We start from the raw sequence: 21,719 nt of genomic DNA, 5'->3' as shown, positions 1-21,719 counted from the left end.
TTCAAAGCATAATACAATCAAACATACAGTAACATCGCTGCAGTAAAGTTACTTTACATTCATAATTCAACTCTTTTTTTTTTTTCTTTTTTTTTTTTTTTACACTTTTTGTGAGAATTTTTGTGGTTTATGTTGCATTTTATGTCGTTTCGTTGTTCTTAAATTAATTAATAAACACACCAAAATCACTGTGACCCTGCACCTCTACAAAAAACACATCAGGTCAACATCTCTACCAAAGTAGTCTCACGTCGCTCACAAGCGCCCTCAACTTACAGGAAAAAAGAAAAAGCAGTCAAACCAACTCTAAAATTGAAATTCCCCTGAAATTAGATTAATTTCATTCTAATTTTAGAAGTGACTCAAACACATAAGCAAAAACTTATTTATTTTTCATTTAAGCTCACTGAACGTGGCCTCTAACCTGGTTTTCCTTTGTCTTTTTGATTCACAGTTCAGTTTCACTTCATACGTGGGTGGATAGATCAACGTGGTGTTCGCTGCCTCCTCGGAAGTTGCCACGTCTGAGTGAATGTTTTGTCGACGCCTCCTGAAAACAGACACTAAAAGGTCATCTGAGGGATGTAGTTGTAGTTGGGACTCGTCGAAGACCCCAAGGACAATAAAACATCCTTTCCTCCTCTGTTACACCGTTTTATTCTACGTCAGGTCGAATTATTGGAAAATATAAATCTCCCACGGTCAGTGAACGCCTCGTCGTGTCATGCTTAAATGCACCGCCTGCACTGCCTCCGGTCTGTCAGACTAACACTCGGATGGAGAGCAGCTTCTGTCTGAGAAACTTCACTGCTGTCTTTTTGAGGTCAGTTCACGTCTTTTTTTTATTTTTTTTTATCGTTTCCACTGAGTTTTAAGAGTTTAAATGACGAGTCAGCGGAAAACAGCGGCAACATGCAGATCTTCACTGCTGTTTACCGCTTACATATGTTTGTCATTAGCTTGTTAGACTGGGTAGGTTCTGTAAACATCTGCATTCATTGTGTTATGTACAGTGTTAAAGTGTTTTTGAGTTTGTTTAACAATATTTCTGATTGAGTTCTTGCAGCAGGAAACACTTGGAAGTGTCATTTATTCTTATGCTTTAGACAGAAAGGGGGTAAAATATTCAGATTACATATTTAAATCAAAATACAATATTGCATGTTAATAATCTGCATCCAAAGTGTTGCTTTAAGTAAACATTACCAGCTAAAGTGCACTACAGTGTAATATATATTACACAGGAGGTGTATTAACATGTAAGATGCTCTCAAATGCGCTCTAATTTTTAACAGCTTTATGCACACTGACAGTAAGTAGTTTAATCTGAAGAAATATATAATAATATTTAGTTTTTAGTCATTGTAAGAGAGATAAATGTCATGGAGTGAAAATATGCAGAAATTGCATGCGCGTAAAGTCTTTAAATTCCATTTCAGCCTTAATTAAACGTGTTAGCAGCTTTCTAATGTTGTAGCTGAACGAGAGGAAACACATTTAAACCAATTAATACGAATTCCGGAAATAAATCACTGAGAACAGGGTGTGTTTTTTGTTCATTCTGAACATTTGTCTGTGTGTGAAAATCACGGCTCTGCACGGTAACAAACAACTCAAATATAGAAGTGAAACGTGTATTGTTTGCCTGTGAATTGCAGTGAAGTGGAAGAGAGAAAGCGCAGTGAAAATACAAAGTATAGCAAAAATTGTCCCGACTGCGAGGACGTCCCTCGTGTGATGTCATGAAGCGTTTTGACGCTGCAGAGTTCATTTTAACAAACTGTACGTGTTGCTCTGCAGCCGCCGAGTCGTCTCATGTCACGATAAATAGAAGGACTTTTAAATGCAGAGTTAAACTAAAACAGGCCTGATAATTCACTGATGTGAGCTGTGTGTGTGTGTGTGTGTGTGTGTGTGTGTGTGTGTGTGTGTGTGTGTGTGTGTGTGTGAACTCTCTGTGAATGAACGAGTACTTCAAGGGACGCTTTGAGTGTCTGGGGTCTTGTCAAAGGCTTCTGTCACACGCATGGACCTCCTGTCAATAACAACAAAGACCCCCCCCCCCCCACCATCCTCTTTTGGTGGTACTTCAAAAAGCGCGCGCGCACACACACTGAGCTTTGATGGTTGCTCGGTACAGAGGGCGAGGCGGGACGCTCGTCCGACTTCGCCCTCTCACATGAAACGTCTCTGAAAGGTCCGGCTGGCACTGTGCACGCTGGCACTTGACCTTCGTCGCATCTCCGTGTGTGCGCGCGTTTGAGGGTTAGGGCGGCGGGGGAGGAGGAGGAGGAGGGGGGGGGGGGGGGGTGAACGGAGGAGGGTGTCATTTCCGAGCTGCCGACGGGGTGGTTGCAGGAAGGTCTTGTTTATTTCTTCGTGCTGCTCGTTTTGGAAGAAGATAAACATCGGAGGCAAGAAAAAAGAAAAAAAAACCCCGCCAGAGATTTTGACTCCTTGATATTTAACGAACCCCCTCGCCGCTCGCTACGACGACATACTAGAGCCTGTGTTCATGCCGTTATATATATGTGTGTGTGTGTGTGTGTGTGTGTGTAAGAGGGGGGGGGAGCGGAAGAAACACGCAAAGCCTCATAAGAGTCTGAGCAGGAATCAAACGGTGCAAAGTTCAGCAGCTTCTTTCAACAATGACCCGTGTGTGTCGGTCCCGTCTAAAATCCACTTACGTCTCCAGCGCCGCTCCGGTGTGACAAAGACGGGAGGGGACGGACAGATCAGGACGTCGCCGCGGGCATTAAAACTTTACATTATTACATCAGCAGCTGCCCTTAAGGAGCTTTAAAGTAGATTCAAACACATTTGCAGCTTTTTGGGGGGGGGGGGGGGGGGGGGGGGACACCGACTCAACATTCACCAACAACAGGCCTCGTTTCAGCGTCGAGTAAAAAGCCTGAACTGAACTTTTTTTTTTTGATGCAACAACCTGATAAGCTTTTCACAGCAGGGTGACGATACCGAGCCAGAAAAACGGCAGAGACCTGCTCAAAGTCCGTCTGCACATTAAAAAAAAAAAGTTTTAATCTAAATAAAGTCTTCACGTGGAGTTTTACCACATTAAATGTAGATCACCGTAGATCAGATCTGGCTTTGGAGTAACATATTACCACGATACCGTCACAATCACCGCACCACCACGGCAACCCATGAAATGACTACGGGGAAGCTTTATTTTAGGGCCGAAGCTACGTTTAGCCTCCGTCGCTGATGCATGTTAAACTTCAGTCAATAAAACTCATTTTATCTGGAGCTGCTGAGTTTTGTCAGTAAGAAGAAGAAGAAAAAAAAAAAGAATTAAATCTTTAAATTTAGTCTTTGGCGACATATTTAGAGAATCGTTTCTAATATGATTTCGTAGCGAGTACATGTACGTTGGCTTCCTGCTGCTCTCTGCTCACCTCAACAACACGACAGAGCAGCCGTGTTTTGTATTTGACGTTGTTGTCTTTTTTATTTTCATGTTTGCGACAGCTCCACCTGTGAATCTTCAAAACGAGCAAAAAAAAAAAAAAGAAAAGAAAAGAAAGAAAACCGCTGAGAGGCAGGAAGTGTGGTTACGCTGTCGTAACTCAGGCACCGGAAGTTTTACTTTTACTCCTCCTGCATGAAGGCAGGTTCAACCTGCACGACAGGCTGCGTTTCAAATCTTTGAATCTGTGATGGTGGGCATGTGTGTGAAGTGTGGGCGCATGTGTGACGACTTAAAACGTCAATATCAGTCGGTGTTTTTAACGATATTAATGTATGAATATATACTGAAAAGGGACTTCTGTTGGTTTTTTTTCCTTTTTAAATGGGATGTATTCATTTGGGAATAGAAAAGTCTACAAAGTCTTTATTAAAGTCCATACTTTAAAAAAAAAAAAAAAATCACGACTCCAGCTGCGTTCCAGTTTCATACCACTTGTTTAGACTTTAGTTATGAATATGTGGGACATTACTTTCGAAAACAATTACAAAAATAACTGTAGTTCACAGTTTTGGTGGTCTAATTACACATACCCAAGATTTAATAACGTTGTTATTGTCAGTAGTCGAATGTTTCTTGTGTATTTCTGCCTGATGGTAGATGATCAACATTATTTAAACTGTTGTATTTTGATTATCAACCGACTACATAAATCATTCTTCAAAGCAAAGATTTTGGTAATTAAGTGAGTTCTGATTTTTCGGGTCACTCATTGACCTCCTCCGTCAACGCCCCTCGTATCTGTATGGAGAAGCTGAGCGCTAACCTGTTATAGCTAACTGAAGAATTAAAATGATGTTGCTGCTGTTATTTCAAATGGCGAAACGGCTTCAATTAAGTTTGTTGGCTCGGATCTCTCTGCTGTTATTTTCCCTCTCTGCTCTCCCACTCACTCCCACCGGTCGAGGCAGATGACCTCTGACCTCTGAGCCTGGTTCGGAGGTTTCTTCCCGTTAAAAGAGTTTTTCCCTTCCTTCTGTCGGACATTTTCTTCCTGTTAAAGGGGAGTTTTTTTTAATCCCTCGGTGGGATTTGTTGAACTTTTCGATTTCTCCCTCTAATGTTGCGAGGACTTTACTATGTTAGGTGCCTTTAAGCACTGAATACGTCAGGTTTTCGGTGGCCTGCTACAAACATTTCCCCCGTGTTTCTACATTTGTCCGTTCACATGGCGCGACTGGCAAAAGGGGCGGTGAGGTTTACAATAAAGAAGGTGACTCGGGCCAGAGGATTGCAGACTCTGGCGCATGCACTCATATATTCCTGATCTGCGTTTAGTATTTCAGCTCTAATAATAGTCACCACCCGGCCTCTTCACCCCACACACACACACACACACACACACACACACACACACACACACACACACACACACACACACACACACACACACACACACACACACGCAGCTCTTCGGCAGGCCTCAAATATCACATCGACCGTCACCAAGTCGAATACCGTGGCGCCGTCAGAACTGCTGCAGGAGGAGAAGCGTGTTACTCTGGTTGTTTATTTATTTTTATTTTTTTTAAATCACACAAAGCAATTATTATTTGATTACTTTATTTTTGAACGCTCCGCCAAGTGTGACAGCTGGTGTTTACAAGTCCTGAAGGTACGCGTGGTTTTATTTTAGTCGTTCTGGGGTTCAGCAGGCGGGTTTTGTCTTCTGGCTTTTTAGGAGTGAAAATCAGCGAGGCTCTTCAAACACCTCCTAAGACGCTCGCTACGAGATGTTTTCCGTCTCTACGCGGAGGTGGTTGCTTGTTTATTTCGATTTACGTCCTGCTTTGACGGCCAGCTGGCGCGGGGAAAAGTTTTTAGAGTTTGGTGGGAAACTCGCCGTCTCCCAGCCAGATCTCGTGGTTGTGACGAAATCTCTCTGTCTTTGTCTCTTCCTCTCACAGGTTGTTTAGAGCATTCAGGGCAGAACCTCCTCCTCCTCGTCCTCCTCTTCCTCCTCCCCCTCTGCCAGCCCATCTTACCTCCGACGGAGGAGAAGGGGGCAGTCGGCGCGCGTGCTGCGGCGGAGGAAAGGTGGTTGCGCGGCAACGCAGGAGCTCTCTCTCCAAAAAACAACAACAACAACAACAACAAACTGAACGATCTCTTCACACCGTTTTTTTGGGGGGATATTTTGATATTCGAGATAACGATCCGCAGCCATGTCGCCGTTCCTGCGGATCGGGTTCTCCAACTTCGAGATCGACCCCGGTCTGGCCTACCACGAAGAGGTGCTGAACCCTTACTGCGCCGTGTACATGAAGGAGGCCATCGACACAGGTTAGTGGCCGCTAGCAGCGCTGTGGCTTTAAAACATCCAGACGAAACTACATTAATACGTCCCGGTGGTGGTGATAGCATCATCTGCGGTTTACATGTCTCACAGTTAAATTAGAGCTGAATCCATTTGATATTTGATTGATTGTTTGGGTGGTTTTATCAAGAAAAAAATGTCAAACATTCGCTGGTCTCTGCTTCTCGGATGGGACGATTTATCATCGGCACACATTTATTTCCTGACATCTTAAAAGATCAAAAGATGAGTTAAGTCTTTAAACTGATTGGTGCTGAAAACGATCCAAATTTAAACTAGTGGACAGTGTTTTTATACTCTGAGTATTTTTAACACTATGTGTTATTGTAAACATCTGTCTTATGTTCACTGGATCTTTCCTAGAAACAAAAAGAAACTCCCCCGCCACCCAGGAAGTGACGTTTAGCACAACAGTGGGCGTTGGGAATAGAAAATGTAGAAGTAGCGGGCAGCAGATTACAGAGCAAAAATGCCAGTAAAGAAAAGTCAAACTCTGACAAGATCTTTTTTTTAAATGTTTTTCTCTGAGAATCAACTGACTTTTACGTGATGAACACTTCAAAAAGCAAAAAAACAAAACAAAAAAAAAAGCGAGTTCACATTGTGACCCCACAAGTCTTTTAAAAGATCTCTGTTGCGGTTGTTGATTCACTTCCAAATGTCCCAGCTTTGGGAGACGTCCCAGCTTTGGGAGACGTCCCGGCATGATAACAGACTCGCAGCAGAATATCTTGCTTCTGCATCTGGCTATCTTTAACTACGGGTGAGTGCGAGTGCAGGATGAAGTTAGAAAAAGAGCGTCGCGGAGAGGAAAGAGGAGGGTTCGTGTGTTTCTTTTCCTCTTCGCTGAAACCACAAAGAGCTTGTCCTTACGAGGTAGCGAGAGAAAAACTCAACTGACTCACCGAGGGGGGGACAATGTCATCTAGTTTCATTTCACTTCCAGTGGACAAAAAGAGTCACGTACTAATACGACTCCTGTGATATTTACACACAAATGAAACAGTATGAAGACATCTACTAATTTTAAATGAATTTTTTTTCCCCTCCGTGTCCTATTATAAGCACAAAAAAAAAAAAACTGTACAGCACATGAAACACAGTCTGGTGCTTCCAGCGCTGATGACGGACACGTTGCTCACTGGCACCATGCTGAGCTCCTGAAATTAAGAGCTGATGATGAGAAACTCCAATGCTGGCTCAAAAAAATTAAAAAATACTTTGGCACTTTGGCTCACCGCGACTGGTTTCATCTTCAAATAAAAGCGATGGGAAGCCTCAATAAACCATTTTTTTTTTTTATTTTTTTTTTGGACTCTGCACAAGTTTCACAAACAGGGAAGATTTAATACTTTCTGTTTTCATGGTTTTATTTTTAAATATAGAGTTGGCATTGTGGTATGTACGACTGGCCAAAAGCGCCTCCAAGTCAATTTACCCCCCCCCAGACTATTCCAGTAGAATAATGTTTAATAGGGCTATAAATAACGATTATTTTCAGAATAATCTCATTGTTTTTCTTACAAATTAATCTTGTAATACAGTCCATGAAATAAGATGTTACATAGTTGTTATCTCCCTAAAAGCCACAGCATTAAGTTTTTTTTTTTTTTATGTAAAATGTTCGTGTATCTGCGCTTATTTTCTTTCCTTGGAGAATAAGCTTATTGTACATTTTCTATTTTTAACAAACACCGTGAAAAGACCAAAACCAATGGTGTGTTCGTCTGTCTCTTTCCCACCGAGCAATCCTCAAACACAAAGATCCATTTTTGAGAAACCAAACAGTAAATGTTACACAAACAGAAGTAAACAGTGTATTTGTTGAGCAGGCAGATTGACAGGCCTTCAAGTACCTGCAAGTATTTCTGGCAGCGACTCCATATGAACTGAAGTGTGTGTTTATCGTCATCAAGGAGCATGTTTCATCTCACTGATGTGGTATTAACAGCTCCAGACAAAAAAAAAGGCTCCACAGCACAAAACAATGAGACGTATCAGGTCTCGGAGACACAGACAGTCGGACAAGCTTGTTGTCGGTTCGCCCTATAAACACAAACGAGTATCCCTTATCAAAATAAAAGCCCTCATTTCAAAGTAAAAGCCCGCCAGCATTTCAACTTTCTATCTTTGAAGTTCGCGGAGCGCTTTATGATATTTGCCTCACACACACAGACACACACACACACACACACACACACACACAGACACACACACTACGACAGATGCCATTCGAGGTGCAAATTGGTGTTCAGAGTCTTGTCCAAGGACACGTCGCCATTTGGAGGAGAGGAATCAACAACAACAACAACAACAACCGCTCCACCTTTTGAGCCACAGCCGCCCTCATGGTCCGACCACACACTGCAGTTATATGTTGATTTGTTAGTTTGGGCATTTTTCACGAGATATGTTAACGGTAAAAAAAAAAAACTAAAAAGTTGTTAAATAAAGTCCCGTACATTAACTTGTAGACAGCAAAGTAACAACAAAGGTCTGCACAGCTCCGGCACCGTTTTTTTTCCTGTTCCTCTGTGATGAGATATATCCTCTTGTGTTCATGGAAAATCTCGTTCGACAGCTCATTCAAACACTCAGCCGTTCTGGGTGTACTTCCACTTTTACAAGCCAATTCAAATGAGGTGAACCTGATGAATCTTTTAAGCTCCAATGTCGCCGACAGCTTCAGTAATTTTATATTTTTGCGTAATGATCGGAGACAAGTCAGAATCAGATCCACCTCTGGTGTGTTTATACCAACAGTTAAATATGAAGGAAAGTACAATAACTCTAAATTTAAGCGATCAAAGAAAACACGTAGACACCTTTGATGGTGTGCTTACGGCGGTACGCAAGAAAGGGAAAGTGTAAAGTCCCTCAAAGGAGCCGAGACACGAGAGTCTAAATGCCACCTTTGTACTTTTTCAAAGAACGCAGGAACTGACAGACACCAAAACGTTTGCATCCCCTCGCACCCTCCGTAACGCCTCGAGGACGAGTCTGGGGAGACGCGGACATATTTTCCTCCCCGTGCGTGTTAATCGGCACCGAAGGCAGCTGGCGGTGTCGTTGGACGGCCGGGCGATGAGCCGATGATGGAGGAGGCCATAGATCACGTTGGGAGTAAAATAAATAAATTTAAAAAAAAGCTTAGCGGGCTTTATTGTTGGAGCAGCGGGACGGCATGTGGCCGTTATGTAAGTGGATATATATGGGATGTCATTGCAGAGAAAAATCAGCAGATGTCAATTATGAAAGCGGAGAGGGGGTGTTTGGTTTTGTTGCGTTTGGTTTTTTGTCCCGACCATATGATGCGATTGAAAATCTCTCGAGTCGATGGCGATGGAAATTCGCTGGTTGGTAGAGGTCAGATATTCTAACATCCGACACGATGTAAACACGATGCGTTACCCGTGGCAACGACGGAGAATAATGTTCGCGACAACGCACGTGGCACGCGATGACCTCCTTTTACCGCATGCAAAGTGGAGGTCTTAAGCTTTAAATGGTATTTTAGGCCTGACAGAAGAGCATCTAATCTCCTGAGAGTGCTACACTATACATTCATCCTATTTGCCCAGATTATTTCCTGGTGTTGGCTTTCACCACTGACAGGAAATCTCCTCCATCTTCCGCATGTTATACGTTATAAAACTCGCACATTAACTGCTCAGAGGATAAGGTTAGTGATAATCTGTACTTCTCTTATTGCGACTGGTGCTGATGTTTACAGGCAGCAGAAGGGTGTAAGTGAGAAAGTCCAAATATACTTAAAAGGTCCCATATTTTACACTTTTCTCCTGTTTTATCTGCAGTCTTGATGTTCGATGATTAATAACAAATTTTAAAAAAAAAATGGAAATGTGAAATTATGCAATATGGGACCTTTAAATTGATGTTTTCATGGTGTTGAAGAAACATTGCGACGGTATGGCTCAAGGAGTTTATAGTTTTTGGACACAGAGGAACAGGCTTTTAGATACACAGACAATATTTGTTAATCAGGCGAGTTCATTCTTGTTTTTGTCTTTTCATGGGATTTGTTGGCAATAAGACAAACAGAGAATATGCCCAGACCCAAAACGGACCCATCTGCGGAGATTGCATCTCGTCACTTTTTTAACCAATTTGCTGAGTTAGAGAAGATGTGGCTTCTGAAGCGAAAGTCAAAGTGAAACTCAATTTTGTGGAGCCTTATTGAATTTCCTGTCTGTTGCTGAGAAAACGGCCGACGTCAGAGCAGCAAGTAAAGAGGGGACTTAAAAAAAAGTTTAAAAAAAATGTTATTCTCTTTTATCTTCACAGAAAAGGGTCAGGTGTACAAGCAGAAGAAGCCCACCATGTACCCGCCGTGGAGCACCACGTTCGACGCCCACGTCCACCGCGGCCGCATCATGCACGTGATGGTGAAGGACCGGACGGCGGAGCTCAAGTCCGAGGCCACGGTGCCTCTGGACTCGCTGGCGACGCGCTGCAAGAAGGAGAACGGCAAGCTGGAGATCTGGGTTAGTGCGGCGAGGCGGACCTGCGCTTCAACTCACAAAACCAGCTGTTTCGCTGCTCCGGCCAAATCCAGATGGGCTTTTAACACTCGGGTCAAAAATACCAAATGTTTTAAAGGGATAATCCTCCTTTTAGTCACTAAAACAAAATCACTGTCACCGGTTTTTTTTTGTTGTTGTTTTTTTGGTTACGAGGCATCGCCACCTGCACCGCACACGAAATGGCCTTTTTACATGCAGCTGTTTCAAATCTCGCAGTGCGGGTGTAATTAATAACATTAGCGTTGATCCGTGTACGCATCCTAGTGAGCAATGTCAACCAGACAACACGCAAAAAAAACACCGACGCAGCAGAAGTGGAGCACCAAACTCGAACACATCTGTGTTTCAAAACATAAAACGGCATATTTTATATTTGATGGCAACTTTTGTTTTGAAGGCCAGACAGGAAATGGATATGTCCATTTTGTGTTCACCTACTTAAGGTGATGAACCATCTTCCCCATCCAACACCGTGTTGAAACTACTTCAGGATCCTGAACTAATTATCGCAGATATTATTAAAACCATTCATAGATCACGTAGCTCATACTGGGATCATGACTTAATTATTGTAAATCCTGGTTATTAGCGTAATGCAAACGTAAAGCTGCAAAATAATTGCATGATTAAAGGAAATCGCACCTCAATCTTTTCAGCAAAATTCACTTTTTGAAAGACAAATAGATTTTCTAACGTGATGGGCATTTTGAACAAAAGTACTATTCAGTATTCAATGAGAACTAGTTGAGTATTATTCAAATAGCAAGTGCATAGCTGTGGTAGACTTATGATATGGCAGCCTTAGTTTCAGAGTTTGTACTGCACCTCATTTTTTTGCCGTTTCTATTTTCTAATGACTATTTGAAAAATGGTGACTGATCCCCAGTTGTTGTTTTTTTTATCAGCAAGAAATATTCAATTATCAACAAAAAGTCCCTGTTTTCTCCTGTAAGACTCCCATAGCAGAATTGAAATCTGCCATTTATCTGCTACCTCCGTTATTTAAAGAGCACCATCATAACGCTTCGTGTTAATTGGCCGTGTAAATCACAACGTCCCCGTTCCAGTTCCCGGTCGTCCTTCATCCTTCTCCAGACAAATGCAAACACAAAAAAATTGAAAAGAGTCGTTCGGTTTCGCATCCTCTTAATTAGATTCAGGTCATTAGACAAATCTAGTCGAGCTAATTACTCAAGCTCTTCCTCCCTTTATTGTTAACTAATAAAAAATGCAAAACAGATCATTTCCTGTGCACCACAGAATCACGTCTTCCCTGGAAACACTCGTCTTTCAGTTACCGCAGAGGCTTCGAGCCGACTGTCTCTTAACTAAGAATAAAACAAACAAATTCTGTGAAGTAAACAGAAATACAATCCTACTCATGTGTGTTTGCATGAGCCAGACAGTCTGTCCGTCTCAGCATGACGACTCTGTCACACAGTCAGTGCGTCATCATCATCATCCTCCTCTTCCTCAATCCACAGCCTTCCCTTTTTCTTTTTTTTTTCCCCCCTTCGCTGTAATTTTCGACAGAATTTCCGTCCGAAAATATAATTATTTATTTTTTTTCTTTCCGTTTCTTTTTCCGTCTCAGTTGGAGCTGAAGCCGCAGGGTCGCCTGCTGATGGAGGCCAGATACTATCTGGAGAAAAGTGGTGAGTGATTCAAACAACACGGGGCTGTGCAGCTGGCGAGTACAAAAACAAAACAAAAATTCACAAAAAAAAAAAAAAAAAAACAAAAAAAAAAAAAAAAAAAAAAACAACAACTCCTGCCTGAACAAAAAACTGTCAAAAATGACAGGTTTTTTTTTATGTGAAGCAGACCTTGTTGTGGTCGGTCTTCCCAGAAATCTCTATAAACAAGTTGCTTTTAAAAAATTAATTTCAAACAGAGAGCAGCTGCTGCCGCTTTCAACCCCCATGTTTCCACATTTTACTCTTTTAAATCGCTTCATGTGACAGTTCTGGGATTTTTATTAAAGTTTGAAAATGTATTACATATTTTATAAATATAACCAATGTGATTTGCAAAAGTGAGAAATCCTCCAAATTGTCCTTCACGGACCTGTAAAAAGCTGCACCCCTGCGGGTCCTAATCAGCCTTAATTGTCGCCTCCTAATTACATTCTCTCGAGCTAAAAATAGGAGTATCGACTGTCCGCCCCCTGCTGGTTTCTCAGCACCGATAACGGCGAGCGCCTCGTGTTTTCCCTGATGCCTTCCTGACATTAACACGATGCCAAAAGGCCCGAGGAGTCACAGAGAACTAAAAGGAAGAAGTCATCTTGTGTGTCTATATATAGGCCGAGCGAATAGGAAATCGCTGCCGGGAACAACAGGTGGCGGAGTGACTGGTAACGCTGTGACAATTCGATCCGGGGAACTTCCTCCTCCATGCAAGCAAACACACACACACACACACACACACACACACACACACACACACACACACACACACGCACACACGCACACACGCACACACACGCCGTGCATGCGTAGTTTGACGACTATAATCTTAATAACTACAAGATGAAGTCGTGTATTACTACACGGACAGCTTTCTGAGCAGATTTTATACACAAAAAAAAAAGGAACAGTCTGCAGTTTGACACCACTAATTTAGGGGGAGTCATGTGCTGCAACTATTTCTAGCTGCCCGCCGTGTCTGTGCACGGTACAAAACAAAACAAAAAAGAAATCACAAACTGACAGCAGACTTTCTGTTGTTATACTGGTTCAACAAACCATATAATGTGTATAAATAAATAGCTCCCGCCTGCCTGGTTGGCTTTTTTTTTTTTTTTTTAAACTCTGGACAGAACCTGGTTGGTTTTCCCCACCGGCCTAACAAGCACAGACGTGACAATAATATTGATTTTCTCATCTCACGCTGAGAAAACTAAACAAAACAACCCCCAAAAATCGGCAAAACTCAAAATCCAGAAATAGTGACGGCACCTCAACTATAAAAAAAAAAATTGCCTCACATAGTGTCAGAAGGACTTTTTTTTCTTCCCTACTATTAAATATTTCATAAAATATGAGGCCTGAGAAGCTTCAGGAACAAACAAAGCAGCAGCGCTAACATAACAAACCCGAAGCTACAAACGGTGAGGTGAAATACTCTGATAACAAAATGAAATGCATCTGGATCGGTTTGACTCAGCAGATGATTTTCATCAACGTGCGTTCACTTCGCAGTGATTGATTAGAGCTGTGTGTGACAACGTCGGGGCGGGGGGTGGGGGGTTGGGGTTAACTGATTTGTATTGGAAGCAAAATGTGTCGGGGAAAATGAAACAACAGATTGATTTGGAAAACCACAGAAAAAGAAAAATAGATTCAGCTTTACTGGCTTCACTAAGTATGTTTACATACAACAAATCTGGTACCTTAAATTCAGCCTCTAAGTTATCCTCCAATCCAAATCTCTCCAAACACAAGAGACCAGAAAAGAGACACCATTCAGGGTGAATTATAACACAACGTAGAGAAGCAAACATTAATAACTATTATGTACATTCAGCTGTCAAAAAAAAGAAAAAAAAAATCAATTATGAGCCCTTTTACGACACCTGGTGTTTCATTTCCTGCCATAAATTCCTGAATTTAATGCTAATTTTACTCATTTGAGTTACATATGATCAAAAACTTCAGATCATGAAAGTGTGACTACAACAGAGTAACTTGACTATGATCTCAAAATGAAACTCTGATGTGTGCAAAGCAACACCAAAAGGTGAGAAAAACGAGCTTAGGTGTGAAATCTAACCACCAGTGCACTGAGCTCTCGTTTTTTTTTTTTTGTTTAAATAACATTTATAGCAAAGTGGGGTTTTTTTTGTGGTTTTTTTTAAAAGACGCCGCCGGTCAGACCGACAGAGACCCCGAGTCCGAGCCGGGGCGAGAGGGTCTGTTCACCCTCCGCCAGCGACGAGGAGCCATCAAACAGGCCAAAGTTCACGTCATCAAGTGTCACGAGTTCAGCGCCACGTTCTTCCCACAACCGACCTTCTGCTCCGTGTGCAAAGAGTTCGTCTGGTACGGCCGAGACGTCATTAAAACTCACCAAATTAGTCATTTTCCTCATCGTCATATCACTCATTCTGCCTTTTTTTTTTTTTTTTTTGGTTTTATGTCCTCCTCTGCAGGGGTCTCAACAAGCAGGGTTACCAGTGCAGACGTGAGTTTCCGCCAAACATACTAAATACATATTAAAGCTTTGAACGACGTGTCCACGTCTGACTGACGCGGTTATCTTCGTGTCTTTCAGAGTGCAACGCGGCGATCCACAAAAAATGCGTCGACAAAGTCATCGCCAAATGCACCGGCTCCGCCGTGAACAGCAAAGAAACCATGGTGAGTGTCCGTCACACCGGTCGGCGCCGCGGTTATTCGTCACGGCTGCACTTTGAGGCCTCTTGTTGCCAACGCGTGTTTTGCAGATCCACAAGGAGCGCTTCAAGATCGACATGCCGCACCGGTTCAAAGTCTACAACTACAAGAGTCCCACCTTCTGCGAACACTGCGGGACTCTGCTGTGGGGGCTCGCCAAGCAGGGGCTCAAATGTGAGGGTGAGAGGCGGGACTTTTATGATCTCTGTGCATTTATGCATAAAAAAACAAACAACAACTGGCTCAAATAGTCCAGATTTGGACAATTTGGACACAAATTCAAAGTTTTCCACGGTTTACTCAAAACACGTAACACCGATGAAGTCATTCCCCTCGTAAAGACCTGCGGCCGTAGACAGTCATCGTTTTCTCGCCCGCGTGAGGATAGACTTCCTCTTTTCGAGGCATTAAATGTCTAAAAATATGAGTATGTGAAATCAGAAAGATCTATTAGGCACCCGCTCGTACACGCAAAGTGAAACACAAGCTGTGAGCACGTCGCTGGTTATTTTTAACACGGCTGTCACACTACATTATATTCTAGTGCACATGCATGTCACATGGTGGTATTACATAGTTGTCTTTCTCAGTTTTAAATATAAATATGTCACCGTTTTGTTGTCTGTGCAGAATGTAGCATGAACGTCCATCACAAATGCCAGAAGAAAGTGGCCAACCTCTGCGGGGTCAACCAGAAACTGATGGCCGAAGCTCTGGCCATCATCGAGAGCAAGCAGCAGGTCAGACACACAAATCATCGCTGCAGACTTTGAGAAAAGAGGTTTTTCTCCATCCAATAATATGTCAGTGAATTAGGTGGGAACTCGCCTCTCTAAGACAAAGTTTAAAATATCGTAATCATCTTTGAATCCGTGCACTCAGATTAAATTAGTTTTACTTTAAAGTTCCTTATTCTTTGCAATTTTCGCCTTTTCAGTCGTTCAGTTTCTTCGGGATGGATTTTAATGGAGAACTTTCTTGTTTAAATATCGTTTATGTGCTTGTTTAACTGACTTTTCTACCCGGTTAAAAACTACAAACTCCAGATATATCATTTGGTGTGTATTAAAAAGGGAACAAATCGATGAGAACCATCAGTTTGATGCTGGTCCTACCTTTCACGTCAAGGCACGAGGCACCAAAGAGACGGACATCATTGGTCGAGAAGGCCCAGTGGGTGTTGGCCAGCCGGGGTTGGTCCGAACTCCGTCGGGGTTAATAATGGGTTTACCGGCCACGGCGACGCCTGCAAACAAAGGTACAGAAACGACATCAAACCTCACTTCTATTTTTTTTTAGCATCGCATCTTTGATGCCGCGTCTCGGTTTGCGTCGTCCTGACCCGTCCTCTCGTTGCAGATCCGCAGGGCATTTCGTGGGAGGGGCCGACGGAGGGCGGCAGGCCGACCACCGAGGCGCCGAAGGAAGAGCCTCTGTACGCCGTTCCCAGGAAGGAAAACCAGCCCAGGTTCACCATCGACGACTTCACCCTGCACAAGATGCTCGGGAAGGGCAGCTTCGGCAAGGTGCTGGGGACGATCTGATTCAAAGAAAAGAAAAAGAAAAAGAAAAGCAGGGTCAGAGCTGAGCAAACAGCACAATGAAGATTATATTAGAAATAATAGCGAGTGGATGATTATCGTTGAGTTTCTTAGTGGAACTTCCAACAGCCACAAGCATTCAGGGAGAGGTTGTTTTTGTTTTTTTTCCATTCGTTTGTCACTGAAGCACATTTGAGTCATTCTCGTCAGCCCACTGTGAAGCTTGTGGTCACGCTGGTTCGTACAGCCAGTTCCCACAGAAAAAAACAATTAAAAAAAAACAAAAAAACACCAGCTTTTTATCTCGCTGCCGAGGGGTTAACAAAGCACTGGAAATAGCACCTGAGGGGCGACGAGCTGAGGAAGTACGAACTGTCCAGCGGCGGCGGCGTTTTCTAAACCCTCTTCGCCGTGCGTGTGTCTCTTCCAGGTGTTTTTGGCCGAGCTGAAAAAGAGCGGGAAGTTTTTCGCGGTGAAGGCGCTGAAGAAAGACGTGGTGCTGATGGACGACGACGTGGAGTGCACCATGGTGGAGAGGAGGGTCCTGTCCTTGGCCTGGGAAAACCCGTTCCTCACGCACCTCTACTGCACCTTCCAGACCAAGGTGATCGCCGCGTCCACGTCTCTGCAGACATTCAAACACGACCCGCTCCTCGTTTCACTTTGAAATCTCTCCGTCCGTGTTCTTGCGTGCAGGAAAACCTGTTCTTCGTAATGGAGTATCTGAACGGAGGCGACCTCATGTTTCACATCCAGACCTGCCACAAGTTTGACTTGCACAGAGCCACGTACGTATTCAGCCACCGTTTGTGGTTCGTGGCGTGCACGTTTACGGGAAAGTAGCTCCTCCCACTTCTTGTTTGTGATTTGTTGTTCTGGCTCAAATTCAGAGACCCAAAAAAACAAAAACAAAAAACAGAAAACAAGATCGTTTCTGAATCTCATAATGTTTTAACTTCACCGCAAATAAAACCAGCCGGAGGACGGACATAAGTAACACACCCGATTTATTTTTGCCTCCTATTTTGTGTCTTCCTGCAGCTTCTACGCCGCCGAGATCCTCTGCGGGCTCCAGTTCCTGCACTCGAAGGGAGTTATTTACCGGTAGGCGTTCGGCAAAAGACAGAAACAGAACTGCAATCCGTGATTCACGGGTCAAACTGTGTTTTTTTTATTTTTTTTTATTTCCTGCGTTGTGTCCCTCTGTAGAGACCTGAAGCTGGACAACGTGCTGCTGGACTCGGAGGGCCACATAAAGATAGCCGACTTCGGCATGTGTAAGGAGAACATGCAGGAAGATTTGCGGACCTCCACCTTCTGCGGGACGCCCGACTACATCGCCCCCGAGGTGATTATACGCTCTGGAACCGTAACACGCCATCGTTTAAGCTATATTTGAACCGTTTTCAAAGTCGATCGAGGACGCGGATGAAATCTAACATCCGGATATACGTTAAGGACAGAAAAAACAACGAAGGTCTTGATTTATGTTTTGTGTGCGGCAGATCCTGCTAGGTCAGAAGTACAACAGCTCGGTGGACTGGTGGTCGTTCGGCGTGCTGCTGTACGAGATGCTGATCGGTCAGTCTCCGTTCCACGGCCGCGACGAAGAGGAGCTGTTTCAGTCCATACGGACGGACAACCCCGTTTACCCGCCGTGGCTCAACAAGGATGCCAAGGACATCCTCGTCAAGGTCAGGCACCCTGTGTGTGTGTGTGTGTGTGTGTGTCTGTGTGTGTGTGTGTGTGTGTGTGTGTGTGTGTGTGTGTGTGTGTGTGTGTGTGTGTGGAGATTAGGAGCACTGAACTAAAAATAAAGAATGAGATTAAACCAATTATCTCTAGATTTTTTTTTTTTTATATATATATAATTCAATTATTTATATTAATTTTTCTATGATTATTTTGTCCAGTAATGGCTCTCACTAAGAAAGACCATTTCCAGCAAAATTACTAATCAACATTTTCTGGGAACTATTTGATTATTATTATTATCTATTATTATATTATGACGACTGTACTTTGTGCTGTTTGTGCTGAAGCATCTAATCTCACAGCCCCCACACATTTTTTTTTTTTTTTTATCAGAGCCTGGTAGTAATGTTTAATAATTTTCCTTTTTTATGTTGTTTATGGGGGTTTGGCAAACAGATTTTAGGTACATTACTGCCACCTTCTGGCAGCAGTAGCACATTACCATCAGGTATTAACAAGAGAAATAACCATTCTTTAACTACTGTAAACTACCCAGGCAACAAGCCACACTCAATCAACAGAAGATTTATGAGCTTATAGCATCTATTCAAGATTTATATTTTACCTTTACAAACATCTTCTTCTTTTAACACTATGAGGAATAAAATGAAACAATAGAAATTGGAAAATGAAACCCATGACTAAAAACTGCTGATTGGTATGTTGTGAGTTTGTGTATGCTCATTTAAAAAAAAAACAGAAATCCTCCGTAGCTACCACGGCACTACAAAGACAAGAGCCACAAATGCAGAAACTTCATGTTAGTTAACAACTGATCTCGAAAAAAAAACAACAACATTGAAAGGAAACAAAATATTTTGAGAACGAAACAAATGATTAAAGTTAAATTCTTTAAATTGTGTTTGTCTGCGCTTTTAAGCTGTTTGTGAGGGAACCCGAGGAGCGGCTGGGAATGAAGGGAAACATCAGACAGCACAGTTTCTTCAGCGGCACCGAGTGGAGCGCGCTGGAGCAGCGGCAGGTGGCGCCGCCCTTCAGGCCGACTTTAGTAAGTACAGCCGGGCTCGACTCGACCCGAGACAAAACCCGAGACAACGTCCGCTCGTGTCCTGAGAGACCCAAGAGCGATGAAACCGGTAGCGTGCACTAAAATATTTGTTCTCCCCTCTCTCGAAGACGTCCCCCAGCGACTGCAGCAACTTCGACAAAGAGTTCATCAACGAGAAGCCCAGACTATCGTGCGCCGACCGCACGCTCATCAACAGCGTCGACCAGACGATGTTCAGGAACTTCTCCTTCGTGAACCCGGGGATGAATCGCATCGCGGCGCGCTGACCGTGGGGGGGGGGGGGGACGTACTGTAAACCGAAAAACAAACTGAGACTTTTAGACTGTGAATGTCACAAACGCACTCACACACGATAATAACCACTAACGGGGGAGTCCTGGGCGCCACCACCGCGACTCTGATCTTCAGCTTTTCACACACAAAAAAAAAATTTAAAAAACGCCGTTAAAGAAGAATTATTATTATTATTTTTTAATTTTTTTTTTTAGCTGTAGTCAATTGTGAAGCGTCAAAAATCAAGTCAAGCAGAAGCTTGAATTTTTCTGTGGCATGTAATTGGTAAAGATTTTATTTCGCACTCTGCACAGGTCAAAATATTAAAACAGAAGAGAACGTATTCGGCTTCTTTCGCTCGTCTTTGTGCTCATCGGGGTGTTTTTATCAACAGGAAACGTGCTTGTTAATGAACTTATGGTGCCTCGTAAGACTTTGAGAAGACAAACTAAGAAATGTTCCTGCAAATTAAATCTACAGTCCTATTTTTTTTTTATTTTTTTTTTCCTGTTTTATAGCATATCGAGTCTTTTGCCTCTATTTTAGGTACAGATGTTAAAAAGCCCCTTTTTTTTAAATTTTATTTATGTAAATAACTGTGATGTCATGCTGTTTGGTTGTAGAGCATCAGAGTTTGATGACGGGGTTATTGTTTACATGTTTTCTTATTGTGTCTCAGGAGTTTTATTGATGGTATTTGGATAGTAGTTTTTTTATTCTCTTCAAATGTGAATCCTGTATAATAAAAGTGTTGTTTTTTTTGGTTTTTTTTTTAAAGTGGTCATTGTTTGTTTCATTTGAAAGAGGCAGTGAACACGTGGTCGCTCATTACTAACACTGAAACTACAGAGGTGGAGGTGTTGACAGAAGGAAACATCTGTTGTTGTTGTTGTTGTTTTCATTTAAATCATTTTTTCCAAAGTTAAAGATGTTTTCAGAGAAAAGTTTCGAGTGGTTTCATAACCCAAGAAAAAATTACTCAACAACTTAAAGAGTCCTCCAAGAGTGAAATAAGGCAGCAGGTTTCTACAGAATATTGACCACAAAAATAAATAAAAAGGAGCTTAAACAAAAACTAGAAACTACTTTTAATTGATATTTTTTTACCGTAATTATTTATGTTGGAGCTCAGAAATTTGGATTAAAATTTAATTAAAAAAAAAAGAAAAGATATATCTGCATAGTACATGTATTTAATCTCCAAATTGGTAAAATACCCCGCAAAAAAAAAAAAAAATAATAATAATCCCACATTTACTTAGTTGTTGTTTTTTTGTACATTTGAATAAAACGCTCGCGCGCTAACCGTTAGCTTACCCGTTAGCGCGCGAGCGTTAATTTGTTTGGAAAACTAATTTGTGAACAAACCCGATTTAAAAACAACAACAACAACAAAAACACACCGGTTAACTGACAACACTTACCGTCGTACCGAAGACATTTGTTCACTCTCGTAAAACGCTCTTCTGAGCGATTTTAGTCGTTTTTCTTTGGTACGCGTTTCTTCGCGCGCGACCGTTTAAACCAAACTATTGTCCAGAACTGCGCGAACAGGAAGTGGCACGTGACCTCTTACGCGCACTACTTTCTCTTCCGCGTTTGCGCAAAGCAGGACCAGATAAAACAGGCTCTCTTAAAAAATGTAAATAGACAATTGTTATTTAAAGATTGAAATGGTTGAATGATACATTTTTAGTGAGGCATAAAAGCTGCATTTTTTTTTTTTTTGATTGAAAAAACAAAAACAAAAAAATTACCCTAGAAATTGTGTGTAAAATGTTGTTTTATTATGAAGCTGAACGATTATGTGTCACTTTATATTTATAAGTGTCAAAACATCAATAAATGCTGTCAAAAATCCTTTCACTGTCAGTCAAAGTTTGGCTTGTATTCCTTTTAGAAAAAAAAGAAAGAAAAAAGATACTTACACGTTGTTTTCTGTGAATTGAATGAAATCATTATTGCAAAAGTCTCAAATGTAAAAACACCAAAGTGGAACTTTTTTTTAATTTATTTCTTGTACTTTGCATTTGAAGCCCAATGACATGCAGCAACTTTATGCGAAAACACTTTGTTGTATTTGAACCGGCAATGAATACTGAATAGTCTTTTAAAGTGCTGCTCAGGTTTATTTGATGTCAGTACAGCTATTGGTACAATTTGATTTGATTTAATTTGATTTGGATCTGCTAATTATGAGAATCCAAAAATCCCAGTTTCAGAATGAAAACCTTTTTCTTTTTTATATTTAGCTTTGCCACGTTTCATTTACACAGAATTCACCCAACAATCAAAACAAAACATGACCAAGCCGACTTACTTCATTACTGACCGACACACACACACACACACACACACACACACACACACACACA

At 42.1% G+C, this 21,719-nt stretch overlaps 1 protein-coding gene across 5 annotated transcripts; it reads left to right on the top strand.

Annotated features, from left to right (window-relative positions):
* The first annotated feature begins 765 nt into the window (after window positions 1–765).
* On the top strand, window positions 766–21,069 carry prkcq (protein kinase C, theta). Of its 5 annotated transcripts, none has more exons than XM_069139838.1 (18): window positions 766–823; window positions 5,395–5,770; window positions 10,110–10,309; window positions 11,943–12,003; window positions 14,211–14,391; window positions 14,502–14,533; window positions 14,624–14,709; window positions 14,796–14,925; window positions 15,376–15,485; window positions 15,874–16,003; window positions 16,105–16,271; window positions 16,717–16,890; window positions 16,983–17,074; window positions 17,328–17,390; window positions 17,496–17,634; window positions 17,792–17,980; window positions 18,922–19,050; window positions 19,179–21,069. In XM_069139838.1, exons 2-18 carry the CDS (start codon window positions 5,653–5,655, stop codon window positions 19,335–19,337), a joined length of 2,160 nt encoding a protein of 719 aa, XP_068995939.1. In that variant the 5' UTR covers window positions 766–823; window positions 5,395–5,652; the 3' UTR covers window positions 19,338–21,069. The 5 variants fall into 5 exon arrangements, with proteins under 5 accessions (XP_068995939.1, XP_068995937.1, XP_068995938.1 ...); XM_069139836.1 differs by lacking the exon at window positions 766–823 and adding an exon at window positions 4,919–5,102; XM_069139837.1 differs by lacking the exon at window positions 766–823 and adding an exon at window positions 4,919–5,243.
* The last annotated feature ends 650 nt before the right edge of the window (window positions 21,070–21,719 follow it).

This window comes from Embiotoca jacksoni, unplaced genomic scaffold (genome assembly GCF_022577435.1).
Source record: "Embiotoca jacksoni isolate LCO1_2020_lvr unplaced genomic scaffold, fEmbJac1.0.p SCAF_86, whole genome shotgun sequence".
NCBI classification, from domain to species: Eukaryota; Metazoa; Chordata; class Actinopteri; family Embiotocidae; genus Embiotoca; species Embiotoca jacksoni.
This window is presented reverse-complemented; position numbering and strand designations above follow the sequence as displayed.

Excerpts from the sequence above, each read along its gene's own strand:
- prkcq (XM_069139835.1), top strand. The coding sequence starts at position 11,577 with ATGCAAAACAGATCATTTCCTGTGCACCACAGAATCACGTCTTCCCTG. Across the intron at positions 14,392-14,501 it reads GTGTGCAAAGAGTTCGTCTG|GGGTCTCAACAAGCAGGGTT; the intron begins GTACGGCCGAGA and ends CCTCCTCTGCAG. Across the intron at positions 15,486-15,873 it reads TCATCGAGAGCAAGCAGCAG|GCACGAGGCACCAAAGAGAC; the intron begins GTCAGACACACA and ends TTTCACGTCAAG.